The 24072-nt window shown below is 45.9% G+C and overlaps 1 protein-coding gene across 2 annotated transcripts; it reads right to left on the bottom strand.

Annotated features, from left to right (window-relative positions):
* Positions 1-705: 705 nt before the first annotated feature.
* Positions 706-18570, bottom strand: MGST3 (microsomal glutathione S-transferase 3). Of its 2 annotated transcripts, none has more exons than XM_050963437.1 (6): positions 18455-18570; positions 8160-8283; positions 4949-5022; positions 4036-4093; positions 2402-2474; positions 706-956 (listed from the first exon to the last, which is right to left on the bottom strand). In XM_050963437.1, the coding sequence occupies exons 2-6, from the start codon at positions 8274-8276 to the stop codon at positions 847-849; spliced, it is 432 nt and encodes a 143-aa protein (XP_050819394.1). In that variant the 5' UTR covers positions 8277-8283; positions 18455-18570; the 3' UTR covers positions 706-846. The 2 variants fall into 2 exon arrangements, with proteins under 2 accessions (XP_050819394.1, XP_050819393.1); XM_050963436.1 differs by lacking the exon at positions 18455-18570 and adding an exon at positions 10569-10774.
* Between the last annotated feature and the right edge of the window lie 5502 nt (positions 18571-24072).

Below are 24072 nucleotides of genomic sequence, written 5' to 3'. Positions count from 1 at the left end.
GCTCGTCTGCCTGAAGTACAGACTGCAGGGTAAAACAACACGGACAAGGTCTCACTTGCAAAGACTGCAGCAGAGGTACCAAAGGACAGCTCCTTCTCTGAGAAGAGGGATCATAGGATTCAAGGGCTAGGCTAAGGGCCACCTTTGGAGTAGAGGGGGCAGAATTTCCTACTTCAGCTGCTTTGTTCCCTTCCATTGCTCTTAAATGCTATAATGCTGCTTTAACTGTAGTCAGCAGGATGAGATCTTAGTGATAAGTGTCAGTGATCCTGCTTTTTATCTAGTTCAGCTAGCACTGCCTGTAGCAGAGGCTAAGCCTAACCCAGGAACAAGAACTGGGTAGTAATGTTAGGCCAACACCATTGCAGGCACCAAGTGATCATACTTGTGCCTGCAGCTCACTATAGGGAAAGGAAGAAACATCTTCCTGGCTAAGACCTGGACACAACTCAACCTTTTCTGATCACCCACCCAGAGGAGTCACTTGCTGTTGGAGATCAGATGCGACTGTACCGTCCTAGCACATGGATGGAGATGGACGAGGAGGCCCAGTTTGATCTCTGACAGATCAGGTGAGGCCAATATTATAGAAAAATTCCAGTTTACTGGACTTCTGTATCCCAGTAAGTATAGTACAGGCTTTTTTCTAATCTCTCTCTTTTTATTATTGTCCAGGACTACTATAAAAAGCCCTTTTACCCAAGATTTCAAGATGTAAACAATTCCTTTTAATTTTAATTAGGAAAAAATTAGTTAAGTTTATTATCCAAAAACACCTTCCCCAACCCCCCCACCATTCTACACCTTGGAGATTCTCCACAAAGCTGTGAAGGGGGTGGAGGCTGGCTACTCTCTGGAGACCCACTCAAGGTGCTGGAAGGCTGAGTACAAAGTGTTCCCCACCAATCCAATGAGTGCAGCCGAACCAATAGCCCCTCTGTTTCGCTTTCTAGGATCTGTAGAAAGAGACGAGAGACCACAAAGACTTAGCTAGCTCAGCATTATCCCATGCTACAAGGAGGTTTAATACACGTTTAACAAGGTAGCACTTGGGGGATGGGGGTGCAGGTCAGGGCTCAACTTGCTGTAGAGGAAGTTCATTCTCAGCTGCCTAGTTGGTTCATTTTTGAAAGGGAAGCCAAAAAGCTTTTATGGAACGTCAAAATTTAAAAGCACGTGGGTAAGACTGTTGCAGGCTCAAACCTCCAAGTTCAGCCCCACAGGTCCCTTAAGGTCTAAATCCTGAATTCAAGATTCCAAGCTTCCCCTGCTCCAGTTGGTGTAACTGACACCCTGTGGAGCTGCATCGTCAGTTACCCAAGTTCTGTTCCCCCTGTGTGTAAATGGATGAGACTTTCCCATCTGAGTCTGCAGTCCATCACTGCTTTGGAGGCTTGTGACTTTTGTATTTCATTTTACACAAATGCTTTGTGTTTCTTTAACCCTATCACTTTGACATGCCACTCAAGCCAGCCGCCCAAAAACCGATGAGGTTCCAGGACTAGATTGGCAGGCTGTAGCACTCCACCCAGAATACCCTACTGAGAGGAGACTGGGTCTGTGGGCTGCACACCTGAATAATGGTACTTTGGAGAAAGTGAGCAGCCAATGAGTGACAGGGGATTTTAGCTCTTCTGCTTACTGAATGCTATCCTACAGCTGGAGGTTTAAAGGGCTGTTGTCCTTCCACTGTGCAGTGTTTGCACTGCTTTTTGGGGAATGGGGAAGAATCATCTGTTTTCCCTATTATCATCCAAGTATTTATAGAAGCACCAGCACCGTATTAGGTAGGTGCTGGGGACACAATTAAATAGTACAGATTTGGTCTAGAAGAGCATGCCTGTCATGGATTGAGGGAAAAAGAGATAGTTGGTCAGGACTGAAAGGACTTGCTCTTTAAGTCAAAGGATGCCACTTGTATGTGTTGGGAGAAGCTATCAACACACACCTCAGTCTGTTTTTTCCCCACTGTGGACAGAGTTTCTTTTCTTAGAAAGGGGGAACATGTGCTGCGGTTCTAATTAGGCTACTGTACCTTTGAGACTAACGTGCCTTCACAAACTCAGAAGTGAACAAGGGACCAGGAACTAGAGTTCAGTTTCAGGGCAGAGCAACAGATACCATGGCACTGGGGGTAGCCATATTTAGCTCATCTTATTCTCAGAATAGAGCTCCTTATACCGAAGGACAAGTGTATGCAGACTCTATAATGCCAAGTCTTTGCTGTCACCCCAACATATGGGGCAAAGCCACCAGCCTCCCTTCAGTGGTACAGGAAACCTTATTCACACACCACCACCCCTGACTCGCAGGGCAACCTTCCACGGAAGAGGCTAGGTGATTAGCACTGGAGACCCCAAGTCTCAACTGGGGCTCATCCTTTGTCAGTCTAAAGACTCACCTCCTGTGTAATAGCCATAGGCATAGAGGACTCTCCCAATGATCCAGGTGATGCCAAGCCCAACAGCGACACGCTAGAGAAAAGCAGGAAAGGTTAAGGATTTTGGAGCTGAGGAAAACTTACTATGCTCCTTTGGCTGCACAAACGGGTACTCTGCTTTATAAACACTGGCTATCAACATGGTAGGGAGTCAGTATAGAGAAAGAATCTGTGTCTCTAATAATTCCCTCTTGTTAAGCTGTGGAGTCCTCGCCCAGTCAGCAGCACCAGAAATCAGTGTCGCAGCGGAGCACAGTGTGGCAATGCCATGAAATATAGCATGTGGTGTGTATCAGTGTCACATTACCACCCCACCCTTGTCCCTCCCGCAGGGAGTACAGAGAGACACAGATGTCATATTATATCATAAAATTGATCCTGGTGTCATGAGTCTGTGGCATGTTCCCTCCTTTCCATCCACCTCCCAACATCCCCAGTGACCAGCCAGGCCTATGACCACTCATATAGTGTAGCCCTAATTTACCAGATCCGGGTTAACCAAACTCTTACATCCACCAACTGTTTTCTTCACTGTGGTCCAGATCTTTCCCCTCATTCAGTGTCCTAAGCACAGTGGAGAGAGCACTACCTGGTGCAGACTTGACAGCATTAAAGGGACTATGGTAATTAGAAATGGCTAGTCCCTACAGCCACAAGTTGTTCTCTGCTCCAGGCATGTTGAACAAAACCAACCAGTTTTCATAAGCTTCTGGAGTGGACCAGAGATAGGAACCCAGCAGAATTATCCCTCACTCGTATATTGCAAGTAATCTCAGCAAATACAAACACATAAGAATGGCACTTCCCCATTTGAAGACACTGCAAATTTCCACTTAACAGCCTAGTTCCTGCTTCTCAGGCTGTGGTTCCAGTTTGCCAGACTCAGACCTCAGTTGAACCTGCCAGTGCTGCTGCCTCCAGTCCCTCTGCACCAGTGCTTCGCAAAGGACAGCAATTGGTTTTTGCAAAAAGTTTCAAATCTTGGCAAGTTTTTCATGAAAGTCATCTGGATTTTGGAAGACAAACCCAAATCTGAATATTCTTCATTCCTTGTCCCCAGCCCTTTTTGCTAGCAGCAGTTAGAAAAAAACATTTTTGGTTTCTCAATGGAAATTTTTCCATGGAGATTTTCATTTTGATAAATGCTTTAAAAAAAAAATTGTTTTTGACCGAACAGTTTTGACCAGTGATCTTGCACATGCTGCAGCCCACCAGGAAGACTGGAGGGTCCTGAGGCTCACTAGGGGTTACAGTGCACCCAAGTGAGCTGGAGGCAGCAGCAGCTCCAGATGGCCCAGCACAGGTACATGGCTCAAGTTGGGAGGCAGCAGCCTCATGTATGATGCGCTACACAGATCAGGAACCTGTCTTACAGAACAATGTCTCTCAGCTGTGCAAGGTGATTGATGGCTCCCACCAGCACCTCCTGAGCAAGTACAATGCACAATGGGCTAGAGTGGAGCGTGCTGAAGATTGATCAGGCAGACTTTGCCTCCTCAGGAGATTTTAGCACATTCTCCTGCACCCAACATGAAGGAAGGGGAGAGTAGGAACAGTCTCTAATCATGTCAAACCTGGCCAAGGACATGACTCACCGGGTGGTAGACTCCGCCCACAGCTAGGAAGAACAGAAAGGAGGGATAAACTTCCAGTCTGAAAATAGAAGACAGATTTGGACTTGTGACTGAACTCTAAGAGGTTTTTTGTTTTGGTTGTTTTTAAAAAGATCTTTGTGGAAATCTAGACAATCCCTGTCCATCCCACCTTCCCCCACACTTCTTAGAATTGGGCAACATATTTTAGGGAACACCCTCAGCCTGTATAGAGACCTACAGAAAGGGACTGGACTACTCAGAAGAGGCCTCCAAGCACTTTTAGCTGCCTCTGCAAGAATGCTGTGACAACCACAATGGTGTCTCCACACTGTGTGTGCAGTATGGATGCACAAACCCTTGGGAATCCGGAAGATCCCAGAGCCACTGCCCAGGATCAGCAACACATTTGTTTACAAGGCCTGTAGTTCCCTTTTGAAGTCATTGCCAAATGCTAAGCCACTGTTTACTAGCAGGGGAATGGGAATACACCAGCCATGCTCAGTTTGAGAGCCATGTCTCTCTGGGCCGGTGACCAACAGGCCATTAATTCTCTAGGAGAGTCAGGCGCTCATCAGGCAGTTGAGCAAATGAGACCATCAAAAGGCAAGGCACGACCTACCCCACTAGAAACACAGAGCTTAGGATCTGTCCACAAGGGCAAACTGCCAGGGCTGTGATATAACACGGTAGTCCCCACCCAGGTGGGGCCAGACCGTGACCGGAAACGAACCCCTGGATGAGGGCCTGTCTCATCTACTGAGCATTATGCTGCAGTAGAGCCTTACATTTTCTCAAAGCACAATCCAGACAGTCACAGACAACGTGTTTAGCAGCAACAAATGCTACACTCCAGGCATCAAGTGCTTAATAACTTAAATCTTCAAACCAGCCCTCAGGACTGTCCGATACTCACGTGTTCTGGTGTGCACGCTGGATACAGTTGAAGAGATGCCCATGTTCAGGGTCTGTGCTATACATGGTTGGATACTGTTAAAGACAACATAGCGTTAGCAAACACATGGAGCTCTGCGGCCTCTAACAATGAGGTCACTTGCCGCTTCCTGCGGGGGCTGTTATTTCCTAGAGCACTCACCCTGGGCGAGCTGAATCTCTGCTTGTTTGGCAAAACGACTTTACTGCCACTGAACGATGGGCTCCCCATAAACAACACATCACAGCCAGCCTTTTATGTTCTGATCCAAATCCCCCTGAACACCCCATTCTGTGCGCTCATGTGTAGGGAAAGAGCAGCAGTGGTGCACATAAAACCCTGCACCCAGATGCTGCTGCAGCCTCATACACATCCACTGACTGGCCGTCTTGGGAATGTTTGAGGGCTATACCAAACAGCTCTTCCACGCCTTCTCAAGTTTCTAGAATCACACCCTGGAGGAAGTGCCCGAAGTGCCAAAGCTGCTTCCAAGCACAGTAGGCTCCACATGCCAATGTCTTGACTCACAGCGGCAGCCGTTAATAGTTCCCAGGGTGGATTCCGAGATGAAGTTTATTTTGCAAAAGGTCCTCTTTGCTATTGTTCCTCTTAAATGTCTCCTTTACATTTTATAGGCCCTCCTCACCTCTATTTTTAAATGCTCCTCTAATATCTCACTTTCTCCTGTCCCAAATCCAAACTGGGTTTTTCCCAAAAGCAAGATCTACCCACCTAGTAGCAGGGAAAAGCATAAGTAGATAGGGCAGGGACTATATGGTTATTTGCTTGTCACCATGGCCTCCCAGAGGATTCAAGGGGCCTGGGGCAAAGGGGGGGAGCAGACAAAAAAAAAAAAAAAAAAAAAAAAAAAGGTACCACCCCTGCAGCTCTTGTACTAACCGGCGGCGCTATGAGTCTGTCAGCGGCGGGTCCTTCACTCACTTCGTATCTTCAGCAGCACTGAAGGGCCCGCCGCCGAAGAGCCACCGAAGAGCTGGAGCGAGCGAAGGGCCCACTGTCGGGTGAATAAAAATTAAAAAAAGACGCCTGTAGCTAGGGAAGGGATTCTCGGCCAGGGCTTGTGAGGCCCCTGTGGGGCCCGGGGCAAATTGCCCCACTTGCGCACGCACACACACACACCCCGGGCGGCCCTGCTTTTCGCAGGTCTCTTAAGTTGCTCTGTTTCAGACACCCTTCAACAGCCCCCACTCAATCCCAAGCAGCCAGTCTGCCACATTGCTAGCTGCACAGATCTAGCTCTCGAAATCGGCACAGAAACACCAGTTCCCCACCCACCCACTCACACTCATGGAGGCATATTGCCAGGCTAACGGGTGGAGAAAACCTGTGTTTATGTGCAATGTTCTAAGTTTTGGAGTACTGGAAAGTCTTGGGTTCTGCAGCTGCCTAGGTTGTGGGGTGGGGGTGAATAGAGCTAGAAGGTGCTGTAGCAGGGAGGCAGCAGCCTATGCCCGAGGACAGAGGTTAGAACACATCAGCAGAGCCAGTCCCATTCTGTCTCCCCCAGCCTGAACTCTCAGCTTGTTGTTGCCAGGTCCTACACCTTGCCTCTCCTGGGGAAAGAAATGAGGGTGCCTAGCAGCAGCAGGAGACCTGGCACAGTGACCAAGAGGGGGAAAGCTTTCAAATGCATCTATGTGGATACTGGAAGGAGACTGCTGCAACTGGGAGACAGAAGCAGAGATTGGGGCTGAGTCAATAGCTCTCTTCCACTGATTTCAAATCTTAAGGGTAAGAATACCCACTGTGAGGGTAATTGCAAGCACCCCCCTAGGAGGATCATACAAAGGTTAAGAGAATAGCTAGCACTGTGGGGGCAAGCTAGCTAGGGCTCTGGCCCAGGCAATAATGGGGAATCACTGCACAGTTCTAAACTATTTCACCTCACTATTTTCTCCCATTTAGGACTGGCCTACACTAGAAAATTATTGACCCAACTACATTACTCAAGTGTTTGAAAAATCCACACCCCTGAGCAATGTAGTTAAGATGACCTATGTCCCTCTGTAGACAGTGCTAAGCCAATGGAAGAATTCTTCTGTTGACCTAGCTGCCACCTCTCAGGGAGATGGAATACCTATGCTGATGGGAGAACCCTTCTCATTGGCATAAGTAGTGTCTACTTGGATGGATGGAAAGAGATCACGTGATCATTGCCTGTTAGGTCCACTCCCTCTGGGGCACCTGGCATTGGCCACTATTGGTAGACAGGATACTGGACTAGATGGACCTTTGGTCTGACCCGGTACGGCCGTTCTTATGTACATTGAAGCGCTGCAGCTGCACTGCTATAGTGTTTCAAGTGTAGACAACCCAAAGAGTCAGTGATAATGTGACTGCTGCTATCTTGGCCAACTTCCCGGAGACAGAACCAGGGACTCCACAGCTATAAGCATGAGACTCTACAGCAGGAGTAGGCAACCTATGGCACCTGTGCCGAAGGCGGCACGTGAGCTGATTTTCAGTGGCACTCACACTGCCCGGGTCCTGGCCACCGATCCGAGAGGCTCTGCTTTTAATTTAATTTTAAATTAAGGTTCTTGAACGTTTTTAAAACCTTATTTACTTTACATACAACAATAGTTTAGTTATATACTATAGACTTATAGAAAGAGACCACCTAAAAACATTAAAATGTATTACCGGCCTGCAAAACCTTAAATTAGAGTGAATAAATGAAGACTCGGCATAGCACTTCTGAAAGGTTGCCAAACCCTGCCCTACAGCTTGAGGTGAAGAACCAGGCTCTCCAACTAAGAACTGTAACAGACCCGTCAGACAGGGATGTATATGTAATACACATACAGTGACTAGCTGGTTACAACGTTTGCTGAGTGGACCACCACCATGGATATGCTCCTCTGCAGAGAGCTCCTAGGACATGGTGAGGCATAAGGCTAACAGCCAAACACTGGAGAACTGTAGTATTATCATGATATCCCCTACTGCGATGTTCCTTATGTACTAGGATCTAGACAAGACCAGATTCCCGTTCACCAAATTACGCACATAGAATGGGGACTAGTCCACGAAGTCTTGGGTTTCCCCTAATTGCCACTGCTTCTGCCATACTAAGCCAGCTCATGAGATGCCTGGGCCTCTTTCCTTCAAGACAGCCAGTGGAGGCATTCTTGGTGCCTCAAGGGCAAGACCAGCCACACGACATACTCACCTCCACCTTGTACTTCTTGCGTGCCTTCGCCACATTCACAGCAAGGTGCGTTATCATGATAAATCCGGCAACACCGGTCAGGACCACATAGCTGTATTCCTTGGAGAGAACCACCATCTTGACACTGTTGAGAGAGGAGTGTTTGATTACAATCTCAGGACAGGACTGAGAATCCACAAGAGACTATTAACCCCCAATGGTATGAAAAGTCTGGATTTACTGAACACGGACCAACGTCCTTCCAGCATGGGGACCTGGCTGCCTGAGGGAAGTGACAAATCATGGAGCTTTCAACTCTAGGCTGCTTGCTGAAATCCAGCCCAAGGAGTTAAGTACTATGTGAAATGAGTCAGGGTCTCTACATCCAGTTTATATTAGGCAAGTATGTGCAGCATAACCCTCACCATCATAACTGTCTCCTCACTGGCACTTTCAGTAGGGGGGCCACAGATGGATTGGGCCCTGGAGTCAGAGTGCCCCATAAGTAGTTCTTTAGATCAAGATCAGGCAACCTTGGGTGGTGCATGCAAGGAGACAATGGATTGAAGCTTGCCCCAGTACCTGTACCTCATCTGTGACTGTGGTCTGGTATACACTTCAGTTATATCAGCAGAATCTTTTCACTGAAAAAGTTATATTAGTAAAAGACCTAGTGTGGATTCAGTTATACTGGTATAAAGGTGACATATTGGTATCATGACCTCCCCTCCCATACAGGAATAGCTATACTGCTATAACTGCATCCACATGGAGGGTCCTTGTTCTGCTTTAACTGTACTGCTATAATTAGAGCAGTACAACTTTTAGGGTAGACAAGACCAGTGATGGGACAGCTCTCTCTTGAGGGGTCTAGCTGATACATTTTCAATAGCACTAAATTCACTTAATTGTTTAGAATAAGTCTTAATAGCAAGTATGTAAATTCTACTGTTGCAGCTGTCCCAAATTCTAGATTATGGCCCTTGTCCTCCTCCCACTGAAGTCAATATCAGGATGACTATTGACTTACATGAATGGTATCACACCAGAAGACAACAGATACAGGTGACCTGAGTGAGGAGATGTTACAGGAGGTTTAACCCTAGACAAAGCACTGCAGACGGCCTTCCAGAAGCCGTTTTATCTCAACACTAGCTGTTGCCAAATGGTCACTGACACTGCACACAGCATGGGAGCTAGTGGGAGGCAGAGCAAAGTTGACAAATGTACCCATGTGAGTGAAAAGGGGAAACCATGCTTCAGCCCAGCTAGCCATTGGCAAACTGAGTAATGTTCTTCCTCCCAGCAGCTAGAGAACAGTGCGAGGGAGCGGGCTCAGATTAACAAGCACACAGCAGGCCTCCAGAAGCATCTAGTCTCTGGTATTTACCAATAGTTGCACATGCAGCTCCACTGGCTAACAGGAGAAGACCTTGCAGAGGTGTTGTACAGAAACCACGTCTCCTCATATACAACCCCTAGCCCTGAAAATGAGCTTTCCCAGTTCAGTTGCCTCTCTCCATCACTGGGACACGGTTCTCTCCATTTACAGGGTCAAGTCAAACCTAACTGATCCTTTCCATCTGGTGATTCCACTGTGCAGTGAGCCCTCCTACCCTTCACTGCCACAGAACCAGAGCAGTCCTGAAAGAACATGTTACCTTAGGGAACTGGCACCTGCAGCATACCATGGCTACGCTGCCAGCACTCCTGAGCAATGGAATGGAAATTCATAAGGGAGCAGGTTTAGTCTCACACTTACAAGGATAATTATAAACAGCATGGAAAGGAATGAGGTTATCAAGGACAACGGCTTAGACTTTGCACATGAAATCTTGCAGGTAGTTATTTTAAGCATTCATGAGAACATTGCAAATTAAAGCAGATTTAAGGCTGTGAGCACGAGCAGTACCCCTTGTTAGAACGGTTACTACACTTCATTTAGACTACCGTAAATGATCAGCATTTCACAAACACAACAGGTCAGCAAACTGAGGGTCTTTTTTTATTATAAGCTGAATGCAGAACACCAACTGCCAGTGGTGATCAGGAGCAGCAGACCGCTACTACTACAGAACACGACAGCGCCATTACCCAAAGGCTTTCACCCACGGAAGCGGACACCCACACTCCACCAAGGCTGCTTAGCCTGCAAGTAAGATTTGAGGCCTTATGATTAGTATTGAAAAGACTTGCATTGCATAAGACCAGCCTGTCTGAATGACTACCTGTCCCAGAGGCTGCAAGGCTGGAGCTGTGGAGTATAAGCAGAGCACTTCTGAAATGCCCTCTCCTTCCACAGGCACCAGGGCCATACTGCATGTAGAACTCTTAGGGTTTGTCTACACTACCACACAGGGTCAATCTAAGATACACAGCTTCAGCTATGTGAATAGTGTAGCGGAAGTCAACATACTTAGATCTACTTACCCTGGCATCCTCACTGCGGTAAGTTGACAGCTGACACTCTCCCGCTTGACGTCGACTGCGCTTGCACTCCTCGTTCTGGTGGAGTACCGGAGTTGACGGGAGAGCACTCAGCGGTCAATTTATCACATCTATACTAGATGTGATAATCGACCCCCACTGGATAAATTGCTGCCTGTTGATCTGGCAGGTAGTGTAGACAAGCCCTTAGAAGAGACTCAAGAGGTTTCACTTGTGTTAATTGAGGGGTGCTTTATTGGCTGTGTTGAAGGAGCCCTGCCCCCATTTTTGTACCAGCTTTGGCTCAGCGAAACACCCAAATAAGTTACTAGCCAAGAATACTGTTTAAAGGGGAGTCACCTCTCGAGCTTGCTAGGATCATCTGGGTATCTTTCACCTTATCAGTTCCCTGCTATTGCAAGGGTGTTGGGCATAGGCAATGCCTCAGTTTCTCCTTTCTCTGCCTATTTCACACAACAGTTTAGTCTCCTGATGGACTAGAGTGCTTTGGTTTTACTATTGTCATTGTGCTCAATACAGGGGTATTGGGATCTAGTTTAAGGCCTGTGATATTCAGGTCAGACTAAATGATTTAATGGCCCCTTCTATGAAACGATGAACCCACCACCTTGGGGCAGCATCCCTTCATGTTTCTGTAAAGTCAAAATTGCTATATCAATTTCAGCTCTGTACTAAGACTCATTCATACAGGGCCCTTCACTAGAAAAGGGTCATAGTCCAACAATCAAATGCAGCAGCCTGACTAAAGAACTTTTAAAACTTATATTGGAAGATTAAAGCCCACTCAGCTTTCCAAATAGCTAACTAGATCATAGGGCCTCATGAAGCCAAATGACTCCCATTGAAGCCAGTGGGGCCATGTCTACGCTAGGGAATTTTACAGAAGAATTCCTGCTTGTTCCAACACTGGTTCAGCTGAACTGGTGTTAAGAACCATCATAAGCTCTACTGTAGACAAGACTGCGCTGTTTTTACCAGTGTCAAACCTACTGAATGGGTAAAAATGGGTCTGGCTACAGGGGCCTTGTGTTTACACTATCACCTCTTTATCTGAACAGGTAGGATATATATTTTGTAAGGCTCCCCCTAAACAATGCTTCTGAATCTTTCCATTTACTTTAGTGGAAGTTGGTCAGGGCCCCATAGTTGGTCATTTGTATGTTCCCACTTGCAAGTATTCAGACCAGAGACTAACAACATTATAAGTCAATAATATACTTTAAAATCATACCAGGAGTGCACATAGATTTTTGTAATTAGAATGGTATGGTCCAGGTAATCAGGTTTTATTAAAAAACATGTACAACAGCATTCTGCACCGATTATCTCCAAACACGAATTGGAAACAGAGAACAAAAATCACAGAAATTGCTAGGAATAAAGACATAACGTCTCCACATTAGGATTACTAGGCAGATACTGATGCGAACAGTTCACCAATATAGTAAACTGGGTGCAATCAAACAACATGCATTTTTATAGCCAAGTGCAAAGGCAGACATTTAAAAACAAAGAATGTAGGTAACACTTACAAAAAAGCACTGACTCTGAAAAGGACGTGGGGATCATTGTAGCTACCAAACTGAGTATGAGCTCTCAGAGCAATAGGGTGGCTAAGATGGGTTATACCGATACCTGCATGTATAAACAAGAGGATATACTGAATAGGATCAGAGGGGTGATATTATGTCTGTATGGCCTTGGCTACACTGGCACTTTACAGCGCTGCAACTTTCTTGCTCACCCCTGAGCGCAGCAAGTTACAGTGCTGCAAAGCGCCAGTGTAAACAGTGCCCCAGCGCTGGGAGCGCAGCTCCCAGCGCTGCAAGCTAATCGCCACGGGGAGGTGGAGTACCTGCAGCGCTGGCGCTGCAACCACATTCGCACTTCAAAGCACTGCCGCGGGAGCGCTCCTGCGGCAGCGCTGTACGGCTGCAAGTGTAGCCATATCCTATAAGACACTGGTGAGAACATTACTGGAATACTTTGTCCAGTTCTGGTGTCCACACTTTAAAAAAAATGTTGGAAACTTGGAGACAATGCAGAGAAGAGCTACAAAAATGATTCTAGCTCTGGAGAACACAGATCGATTTAGCTCATCAAAGAGAAGGTTAAAAAGTAACTTGATCCTGGTCTGTAAACCCCTGGCCAGGAAGAAATCAGATACTAGAGAGCTCTTTACCTCTAGCAGGCAAAGGCCCAGTGAGTTCCAAGGACTGGAAGTTGAAGTTAGATGTACATTCAAATTGGAAATGAGATGCAACATTTTAAACAGTGTGGGTGTAGCAGAGTGGTCATCAAGGGATTAACTGGGTTACTCAAAATATTATGGGTTGGAGCCATGCTCCACCCCTCCCTTACTTCCTTATTTAGTGTGCCCTGCTCCTGTTTGCATGTAGTTGAATACAGCAGTATTTTCCAAGCCTGAAATACTGTAAGTAAAGTGTGTTTCTTGTGCACTGAGCAATTCCTTTACAGAAGAAGGTAATTAACCAGTGGAACAACTTACCCAGAGAAAGGGTATATTATTGCTCATCACTTTGAATCTTTAGGTCAAGACCAGATGTCCAAGAATATCTAGAGAAATCCATAAGTTATTGGTCTCACTACCATTCTCTTATGTGGTAGGAAAGAATAATTCACTGCAGGAATGACTAGGTGAAAATTCTAGGACCTGTGTTATGCAGAAGGCCAGGCTAGATGATAATTGTAGTGCATTTTGGCCTGGATCTGTGAATCTATAATTTTGCAATATTAAAAAGACACGAAGTCAGTTTTATTTCATAATAAAATCAAAACACATAAGAAGAAGATGAGATCAAAGGTAACTAACTTTAAAAACTGCATATGGTAATTTAAGAGTATCATCAAATGAAAAACAGGAAACAGAAACATGCTTCCAAACTTCAAAGATAGTAGAAAAAAAATTAAGAAAGTTACTTGTAAGCGTGTCACTGAGTATGTTACAGGCCCATTGCTCACTAAACGCATGTTAACCAGATAAATAGTCGAAAGGAATGACTAAGCAAGGAGTAAAAATGTGTTCTAGGGAAGAGTCTGCAGACAACATCTGAAGACAAGTGTGGGAATACTGATAGCAACATAGAGACACTTTCACCTGATGCATGGAGTCTTACCTCTGCTTCACAGTGGCTTAAGTCCATAGGTCACAAGCAAGTCTTAATGACCTTGGCATTGCAACACTGCTATAGATGTTGCAAGTCTGGCTTTCATGATGACTCAGCATTGCTGGAACAATTCTGCTAACTGAGCCAGGACTGAAGGAAACTATGATAGCTTACCTCTGTGCACAGTCAATCATCAGTCTAGCAGTAACAGAATCACAGTTACAGTGCAGTGAGCCAACTGACAACTTTTACAACCACATGGCATAGAACTACTTGGGGTTACTCATAGACTCATAGGTCAGAAGGGACCAATCTGATCATCTAGTCTGACCTCCTGCACAAGGCAGGCCACAGAACCCCACCCATCCAATTTTGTACAACCCCTATCCCAGGACCGAGTTATTGAAATCCTCAAAAATGGTTTGAAGACCTCAAGCTGCAGAGACACCACCAGCAAGCGACCCGTGCCCCATGCTGCAGGGGAAGGCGAAAAACCTCCAGGGCACCTGCCAATCCGCCCTGGAGGAAAATTCCTTCCCGACCCCAAATATGGCGATCAGCTAAACCCTGAGCATGTGGGCAAGAGTCACCAGCCAGCACCCAAGAAGGAGTTCTCCGCAGTAACTCAGTACCCATCGCATGCAACATCACCCCGCAGACCATTGAGCAGACCTGTCTGGTGGTAATTCAAGATCAATTGCCCAAATTAACGATCCTATCATAACATCCCCTCCATATACTTATCAAGCTTTGTCTTAAAGCCAGGAAAGTCTTTTGCCCCTACTACTTCCCTCGGAAGGCTATTCCAGAACTTCACTCCCCTAATGGTCAGAAACCTTCGTCTAATTTCAAGTCTAAACTTCCTAATATCCAGTTTATACCCATTCGTCCTCGTGGCTACATTAGTACTAAACTTAAATAATTCCTCTCCCTCCCTAACGTTAACCCCCTTGATATATTTATATAGGGCGAGCATATCCCCCCTCAGCCTTCTTTTGGCCAGGCTAAACAAGCCAAGCTCTTTGAGTCTCCTTTCATAAGGCAGTTTTTCCATTCCTCGGATCATCCTCGTAGCCCGTCTCTGAACCTGTTCCAGTTTGAATTCATCCTTCTTGAACATGGGACACCAGAACTGCACACAGTATTCCAGATGGGGTCTCACCAACGCCGTATACAACGGTACTAACACCTCCTTATCCTTGCAGGAAATACCCCGCCTGATTCATCCCAAAATCGCATTTGCTTTTTTAACAGCCGTATCACATTGGCGACTCATAGTCATCCTGCTATCAACCAGTACCCCAAGGTCCTTCTCTTCCTCCGTCGCTTCCAACTGATGCGCCCCCAACGTATATCCAAAATTCTTATTATTAGTTCCTAAATGCATGACCTTGCACTTTTCACTATTGTATTTCATCCTATTTCTATTACTCCAGTTTACAAGGTGGTTCAGATCTTCTTGAATAGTATCCCTGTCCTTCTCCGTGTTAGCAATACCCCCCAGCTTCGTGTCATCCGCGAACTTTATTAGCACATTCCCGCTCTTTGTGCCAAGGTCAGTAATAAAAAGGTTAAATAAGATCGGTCCCAAAACCGATCCTTGAGGGACTCCACTGGTGACCTCCTTCCAGTCCGACAGTTCACCTTTCAATACGACCCTCTGGAGTCTCCCCTTTAACCAGTTCCTTATCCACCTTACAACTTTCATATTCACTCCCAGCTTTTCCAATTGAGTTAGCTGGAATGATCATGTCAGTTGTAGCAAAGGCCAACACAATCATAGGTTATATCAAAGTCAGTATTATAAAAAACATTATATGCTTGTACAAGACTACAAGGAGGTTACACCCAAGTACAGTAAAAGCAGGCAAAGTATTTCAACGAGACTCAACTTGTCTTATTTTTATGACCTGCAGATACACTGTATTTCAGCACCCTTTGACCGCAATCACATAGACTCTGCTAACAAACTGAATGACATGAGTCACAAGGTTGAATTCATTACCCCTGAACTGCAAGTACTTAGGGCTTATCTACACAAAGAAGTTTTTCCAGAATAAGGTAAAGTGTGAATTTAAAAGCAACAACTATTCTGGAATAGTCAGCATGGGGAGTTATCCCAGAACAGCTATAGCAGAATAGTTATTCTAGAATAGCCATGGCCAATTTCCCCAAGCAGACAAGACCTTAGCGACTTGATACAACTTGAGCTCAAAGGATTGAAGAAGATGCAGACCACTACATATTCCAAGACTCAAAAGCTTGTAGCAGCTCAGTAGGCAACTAATAGTAATGAATAAAGAAATACATATTACTAATTACAGTGTAGATTGTGTATTAGTTATCTAGACTGTAAACTCTTTGAGACAGAGCCAGAAGTTTGTCTGCACCTTTCTCAGCAAAGTGCACAGTGCGCTACTACTGGTTCTTTACAACCAGTTAAATATTTTGTCTTTCCCTAGGACCAACCCAGTAACAATCTCACAGCACTTTACAAACATTAATGAATTCACATTAAACATTTTATTAGCTTGGAGATAAGATTATTCAAGAGCATTTCCTTTCAACACCCTCACTACAAACCAAGGGGATCACTAGTTAAGGCCACAAGTATTCAGAGCAAACTCAGTGCTCTGAATACTTGGTATTACCATCAACACTTCATGTAAACCTAATAGGCTGTCAGCTTCAGAGCAGTCTCTAGCTTCCAACACATGACCATCTACCATACCCAATTAACACTCACATACACAGACTTCATTCCAAACGGGAAGGAAACATGCATTTGAGTGAGGCATTTTCCTTCCAGGTAATAACATATTAAAAATGTTTGGATTGAGAGATATTGGAGAAGCAAGCTTGGGGGTCAGTTGTCCAGGCTGAAAGACTTGATGCCTGGAAAATTAATGGAACAGTGAAATCACAAGTGCTGACAGTAAGAGCTGAGTAATTGCAATAAGAAATCAAGGTGGTTCAGAAGCCACTGGTTGGTTGGTTGGTTTTTGTTAGTCTTTCAAGTTAAATAGGACTTATTTTTAATAAAGGAAGGCTTTGTAATAGCCAGCACCTCTACAGATTCTTTTAAGGTGTTAGGGTTCAATAAATGTCCTGGAACTACGCTCTAAAACCATGGTAGATCACACTCAACTTTCCTGGTATTTCTATGGTAAAACAAGCAGTACATATTAGAAACAAAACCCAACATTCTTCAAGCCTTCTTTATATATCATAAGTAGCAAAAAAGAAAGGGAGGGGAGCACAAGCTCCATTTCGTTAGTGCCCACTGCAGGTCACCTTTAAGAAAGCTCCATGCATGCAGTTTTGGTCATCATTTAGGGTATGTCTACACTACAAAAAAAACACAAAACCAAACACGGCAGCGAGTCTCAGAGTCTGCCTCAACTGACTGGGGCTCACATTACAGAGCTAAAAACAGCAGTGTAGATATTCCCACTTGAGATGGATGCTGGCCTCTGAAACCCGGTGTTGAGCGGAGGCTCTCAAGAGCTCAGGCTTCCAGACTTCAGTCCAAATGTGAACATCTACACTGTTATTTTTAGCCCCACAGCATGAAGCCACGTCAGCTGACCCAGGCTCCCAGACTTAATATGCTGACAAAGAAAAGTGACCCCTAGATTGCTCTAGGGATGTGGAACAGGAATCTGACAAGGCACTGGTTTGTGTGAGCACATGGCTTGAAGGTCAAATGGGAGGAAGTGGGCCTACAGAGGCAACATGGAAACAAGCACCTAGGTTGCAGAGGCTAGTGAGCCCAGCAGAGCTGTGGCAGGAGGACCCAGAGCAGACAGGGAAGTCTCCAAGAAGTGGCTGTGGGCTAGGCAGGGATCAGTACAGCCTGCAGGAAGAGCCCACAGGTTTGGCAGGGAGCCAGGGATGGAAGAAGCTGCCCACCGCTGAAGTGCAGGGGAAACTGCCAGCCTGAGGAAGCCCAGCAGGAAGCGGCAGTGTGCAGGAGCTGAGCCTACACACAGACCTCTTGGGGGAGTGTCATTAAGTAGAACAGCAGCTGGGGCAGAGGGCACAGGGACACTGACACAGCTAAACCAGGAGGAAGAGGACACGGAGGTGGCTGTAAGAGGACCGAGGTAACGACACTTTGAGCAACCCTCCCGTTTTCCAACTCTGGAGCAGGATCTGTTTCTGTCGTTACACCGGCAACATCCCCTGGGCCAGGCCCCAGCCTCGCCAAGCGCACTGAAGGGCCAAAGACAACTTTAATCTCCAAAAGAGAATGACTTTGACTTTATGCAACAGCCCAGCTACTAGGTCTAGAGATCCTAGGCGCTGGGAGATTTTCCGTGTCCCCCCGCCCCTTGGCCTACACCCAGAGTTTGGGGGCAACAGCCCCATGGCCTCTCCTCCCACCTGGGGGAAAAGGGGCTACCCGGGGACGCAGAGCCAGCGGGGGAAGGGAGGATGCTTGGGGGCCCAGAGCCGGGGGCTAGGGACTGTCCGGGGGCCCAGAGCCGGCGGGGGAGGGGGAAGGGGTTGCCCGGGGGATGCAGAGCCGGGGGGTGGGGGGGAGAAGAGGGGCTGCCCGGAAGGCGCAGAGCAGAGGGGGGAAGGTGGCTACCCCGGGGGCGGGTGGGGGCTGCTGTCCCGTGCCTGCCCGCCCCCAGGGGCACAGAGGCGGGGCACACGGGCCGGGCTGCCCGCCGCAGGCCGAGGCGCCAGGCCCGAGGGTGGCTCCCAGCTGGCTAAGGAGTCGCCCGGACTCACCTGCTGCCTTTGCCGCGCAGACGCGATGCCGGGAGGTGCGGGCAGCCCGGGCACGGCTAGTGACTATCTCCGCCAGAAGCCGCATCCGGACCCGCCCCGGGCTCCGCCGAGCCACCGCCCCGGGGGCGGGCCCGCAGCGCCGCGCACACCCGCCCCCTGGCCCTCAGCCCGCCCCACCCAGCTGCCGCAGTGGAAGGTTGCTGGGCTTCCGAACTCCGCGTTACCCAGAACCCTCACAGCGTCCGCAGAATCACCGTGACACCCCACAACACCCCTTCTTCCGGTGGACACCCCCCACACCCCATAATCACTGTGATATCCACATCTCTTCTGCCTAGAGGGACTCACTGCACCCCCAGAATCACCGTGACACCCCACAACACCCCTTCTTCTGGTGGACACCCCCCACCCCCCATAATCACTGTGATATCCACATCTCTTCTGCCTAGAGGGACTCACTGCACCCCCAGAATCACCGTGACACCCCACAACACCCCTTCTTCCGGTGGACACCCCCACCCCCCATAATCACTGTGATATCCACATCTCTTCTGCCTAGAGGGACTCACTGCACCCCCAGAATCACTGTGACACCACACAACACCCCCCTCTGACTTGGGGCACACACAGTGCCCCCATAATCATTGTGACACCCCACAACACCCCCTCTAACAGGGACAACACCCTTATAATCACCGTGACACCATGCCACACATATGCAACACCCATCTGCCATCACCACTGAGAACAGCTGAACTCCATCCTCTTTGGAACCCCCCTTTAGGTAGCTGAAGGCTGCTATCAAATCCCCCCTCCACTTTTCTTTTCTTCAGACTAAATAAGCCCAATTCCCTCAGCCTCTCCTCATCAGTCATGTGCCCCAGCCCCCTGATCATTTTCGTTGCCCTCCACTGGACTCTCTCCAATTTGTCCACATCCTTTCTATAGTGGAGGCCCAAAACTGGACACAATACTCCAGACGTGGCCTCACCAGTGTCGAATAGAGGGGAATAATCACTTCCTTCAATCTGCTGACAATGCTTCTACTAATGCAGCCCAATATGCCATTAGCGTTCTTGGCAACAAGGGCACACTGTTGACTCATATCCAGCTTCATATACATTGTGACACTCACCTATCTAAAGCCCCCCATATGAACAGTCCCCTGTAATCACTGTGACAACCTCACTCCACAGAGTCCTTTATAATTATTGGCTCTCTCCAAAAGACCCCCTCAGTCACTGACATTACCCCTTGCAGTGTCCTTTTTATTCACCAATATGTCCACCCAGCTGCTCCCATTTAATCACTGGGAAATACTCACAGAACCCCATATAATCACGAGGACACCCCAAAGAACCTTCTATAATCTCTGACACCCACCCACAATATCCCCTCAAACACCGCTCACAAAGTCCCCTCTTAATCAGTCCATCACAGGGTCTCCCAAAATAACTCACTCAGCCCTCCATGACCATTGAGGCAATCTCACACGGTACCAATCCTCAAGATATCTCATATGCATATGGCCTCTTATGGATAGGATAGATGATTCTTTCTCCTGGGGCAAAAGGTGCTGACTGAAACAGAACCAGAAGATGACCCTGAGTCATATACTGACTGAGGCATCTGAACCTTAGACTACTGGGCTGTTAAGTTGATGAGGGAGCCTGCAGGGCAATGGATTCATCTTCACTGATGATTATGGACTACTTAAAGAAGCCATTCCTGGTTGGCCACGACTCACTGAGGTGGGCTACTAGCGGTGGTTCAGAGTAGAAAGGTTTGTCTTGTAATATTGGCTTAAAGCAGCAGCATGTTGGCTGTGAGATCCCAGCAGCCAGAGACCAAATAAAACCAGAGGCTGACTCCCTTGAGGAAGGAGTGGAGTTGATGGCATTCACACAATTTTGTGCGATCCTGCTGGCTGGACCTAAGGAATGGGTTTATTGTCACTTGGTTGCCAATCTAAGAGGTGCTGTACTCCTGCTGGAGAATTTTCTAAGTGCTGAGCTGAACTATGGAGCTGTAATCCTAGCTAGGAAATCAGGGTTTAGGTGATGAAAAGCGGGTATGCAGTGAGGGGACAGTCTTGAAGAACTATGGATGCCATTTAAAGGATTTTAGTGGGTTGGAATTTCTTGCTTTGAGCCATTACACATTCCTGGGTTGAGAGTCACAAACAGCTCTGCCTAGTTTCACATGGCAGACCTACAGCAGCCTCTACTGTTCCATTCCTGGCTCTCTGCTATTCCTCTGACAGTGCATCTTTTTTAACAAGGAGGAGATGCGCAACCTCCCCCTCATCCAGATGACCATAGTGGACATGTCCAACATGTCACAATTAGCCTCCTCTGTTTGTCTTGAGGACTTTCTGAATGCCACAGTCAGCAGAGCATCTGATTACATCGCCTTCCCCAGGAAAGCAACCATGGTGAAGTTCTACCAGAGAGCCCACTTTCTATTGGTGCTGGGAACCATGCATAACACCCATAGTTCCTGGAGTGCTCCCAACTATAACACTGCAGCCTTTAGGAACAGGAAACATTTCTATTCAATCCATGAAGGTGCTGTGTGTATGAAACATGCAAACTGCCAAATTTTACTTTGCAAACTTTTGAAATTTTTGTCCATAGCCTTTAGATCTTCCTGCATTGGGAGACTTCTTTCCTACATACTCAGAGGAGGTCATGCACTTATAGAGTCCCTATAGTTATCTGTCAAGCTAAGAGTTAATTTGACCATAGTAAGACTATACCTTCCTTAATCAATAGCAGGTGTTTTTTTCTCTTCCACATGTGACCAATTACATTTTTAGCTATCATAATAAGATGGTTGCCAAGATTTTGATAAAAGTTAATCACAGGAGTATTTGCACAGAATCCTAAGGGGGGAAATGGCTGGGTAAAATGGAATGTGGAGTCCTCTGATGCCATTTGAAATGTCTTTGACCTTCAACCAGAAAACTAGTATGACTGTACAAAACCATCACAAGTGGCTAAAGAAACCAGTGACAGTGGTTTCTAATTTCTCCATTTTTGGGTGTCCAGCCCTAGCTTGAGATACCTTGAACAGGCCTGATGTTCAAAAGGCAGGTGCTTATCCCTTTCTGAAAATCAGGCCCCTTAAAGACGTCTCAGGTTGGGCACCCAAAAATTGCGGTCTCTAAAATGACTAGTCATTTTTGAAAACTGAAACCCAGACCTGTTATATTTTCATTAACATTTATAGGAAGTATCTTTTTATTTGTCATTTTTCACATGTGATGTATCCTTTAAACCAGTTTGATCTGAGTTTCTTTCACAATATAGAATGACACTTTGACATATGGTCCCTAATGAGTATGTGAGTCCTAATAAGTCATCTTTGTGATATATGTTTAAATTTCTCTTTTCATTTTTAAGATAGGAGACATCAGCTGAACAGTAAAATTTAAACAGTATCTAAGACTATCTGACTGTTTTCTGTTTAACCTCATGGGCCAGATTGTGATACCTTTACTCATGCTGAGTTGTATCTTCCTATGCAAGTAGTTCTATTGAATTCAGTGTGAGTACTCGCTCTGTAATTATTCAGCATGAGTATGAAGATCATCTTATGGCCTCTTTGAAGTAGCTCATTCTATTACAGTATATATATTTTATCAATATAGTGCTTTCTTAGTACACTGTGGTGTATCCTCAATGAAATTATATTTAAGATAACTGAGTGTTAATTCCAGCCATAGGCTCATGAGTCGTTTTTACAATCTATGTTCAGGTCATAGCATAATTGCTGTAAGACAATGTGTGAATTTTGACTATGCTTGCTGAAATTTTCTCATTTTTGTCCTTTTTCTTCAACAGATGCAACTTGAATCAGATCAAGAGGCCAGAGTTTCACACGTGAAGTTGCTTTCCTTGTTCAGTGTAAGGTGATGATTCTTTTGGCAATCAACAGCGCTTGTGATACTAAGGATCTTATTTCTATACATTTTACATCTGTCATGTTCTGTATACATAACTCTGAGGTGATTTGTATCACAATGCCTATAATTTCTGATGATACTGTCACATGTAACTAGTAGTTTTGAACATTGCCATACAATATGAAAAAATTTTAGCTTCAGTATAGCATCTGGTACAATATTTAGAGTTTTGGGGCTGGATTCTCCCATCATCTAAGGCCACAAGCAGTAGAAACCAGGGGAACAAACTGCAGGGGGAAACCTGGCAGAGATAACTCTTCTGCCTCTTGCACCAGCAGCTCCTCACCTCATCCTTGAATATGAAGGGAAATATGCTGGTGGGAAAGCTTAGGCAGGAGGGGATTCAAGCCTTCTTCTTTAAAGCACTGATCCAGCAAAACATTTCTGCCCGTGCTTAACTTTAACATTGTCTTAGGACTACTTAAATGCTTAAAGTTAAGCACAGGCTTAACTTTGCTGGAATGGTTGAAGTGCTTGCAGGATCAGGGCCTTTGTCTCCAATAGCTAAGGAGATGTCTGCAAAAGGTTGATTTTCCAAACTGTATTTATCAGGCCTTGTGATGTCTACAAGGATTCTTCACAATTAAGTAGAGCACCTTTGATTTCTAAGCAACGGTTGTCTGAATGGGAGGACTATCACGCCAATATGGCTTTTAGGTCTTGTTTACATGAGAAAGCTGCATTGGTTTAATGCAAGACATCATTTTAAACTAGTTTAATTAAACCAATGCAAAAGCCTGTGTGGACACTCTGATTTTGGTTTAAATAAGGCTTATTTCAGTTTAGCTTAAGACAATTAGGAATCAGTTTAAACTAAACTAAAATAAGCCACTCTCAGTGCAAACTCAGGTCTAATTTGTAGTCTCCTAGCAGCATTTCTGTTTCCTAGATTTCTCCCACCTTTGAATATGTAGGTTTCAGATCAGTATGGGCCAGACTGTAAACCTATTACTCATACTGGTGACCAGTTACTCACACAAGTAGTCCCCCTGAAGTCAATGGCAATACTTATTTGAGTACCTGCACACCAATGTGGATGAGGGATTAACAATCTAGCCCTTTCATTGTAAACTCTTTGAGATGGGAACTGTGTAATATATACGTGCACAACACCTAACACAATGGGGCCCTGACTGGACACCTTAAGTGCTACTGCAATACAAAGAATAATACTCTACATATGCGTTAGTGTCATTTTCACAAGACTAATCTTTTAATTATAACTATTATTGTTTTCTACCTGCATTTTTAATCACTCTTGATCTCTTTGAGTTAATTCTGTCTTTACTGTTATTTTCAGCCCCTCCCAAATTAGTCTCTTTCATGAAGCTGTTAAGGAAGTCCAGACCAAACAGATCGCTGCAGCATCCTACTAAACATCTTCCCCAAACTCAATAGATTGCCGTTTATTGTTACCATATATTTATTGTCCTTCAGGCAGTTTGTTTTCCAGCAGCTCATGTCCAAACCAATCTGCATTAATCTTTCAAGTAAGATTCTATGAGACATGCTATTAGTTTCAGCCAGTAAGAGCTAAGTTGAGCTCTTCCTGGCTGCAATATTAAGGGGATGTTAAACATATATATCAGCTAGAGGTCACTCTATGGTGATCTTTCTGTAACACTTGGCTGCTTCATCTCCAGCATCTTTT

Source organism: Gopherus flavomarginatus, chromosome 7 (assembly GCF_025201925.1).
Source record: "Gopherus flavomarginatus isolate rGopFla2 chromosome 7, rGopFla2.mat.asm, whole genome shotgun sequence".
Taxonomy (NCBI): domain Eukaryota; kingdom Metazoa; phylum Chordata; order Testudines; family Testudinidae; genus Gopherus; species Gopherus flavomarginatus.
This window is presented reverse-complemented; position numbering and strand designations above follow the sequence as displayed.

What these genes read in the sequence shown, in the direction of transcription:
- MGST3 (XM_050963436.1), bottom strand. An exon ending in GCAAGAAGTACAAGGTGGAG is followed by an intron (nt 5,023 to 8,159) that starts GTGAGTATGTCG and finishes TGTCTTTAACAG; the next exon opens with TATCCAACCATGTATAGCAC. An exon ending in CAGCGTGCACACCAGAACAC is followed by an intron (nt 4,094 to 4,948) that starts GTGAGTATCGGA and finishes TTCTATTTTCAG; the next exon opens with ACTGGAAGTTTATCCCTCCT.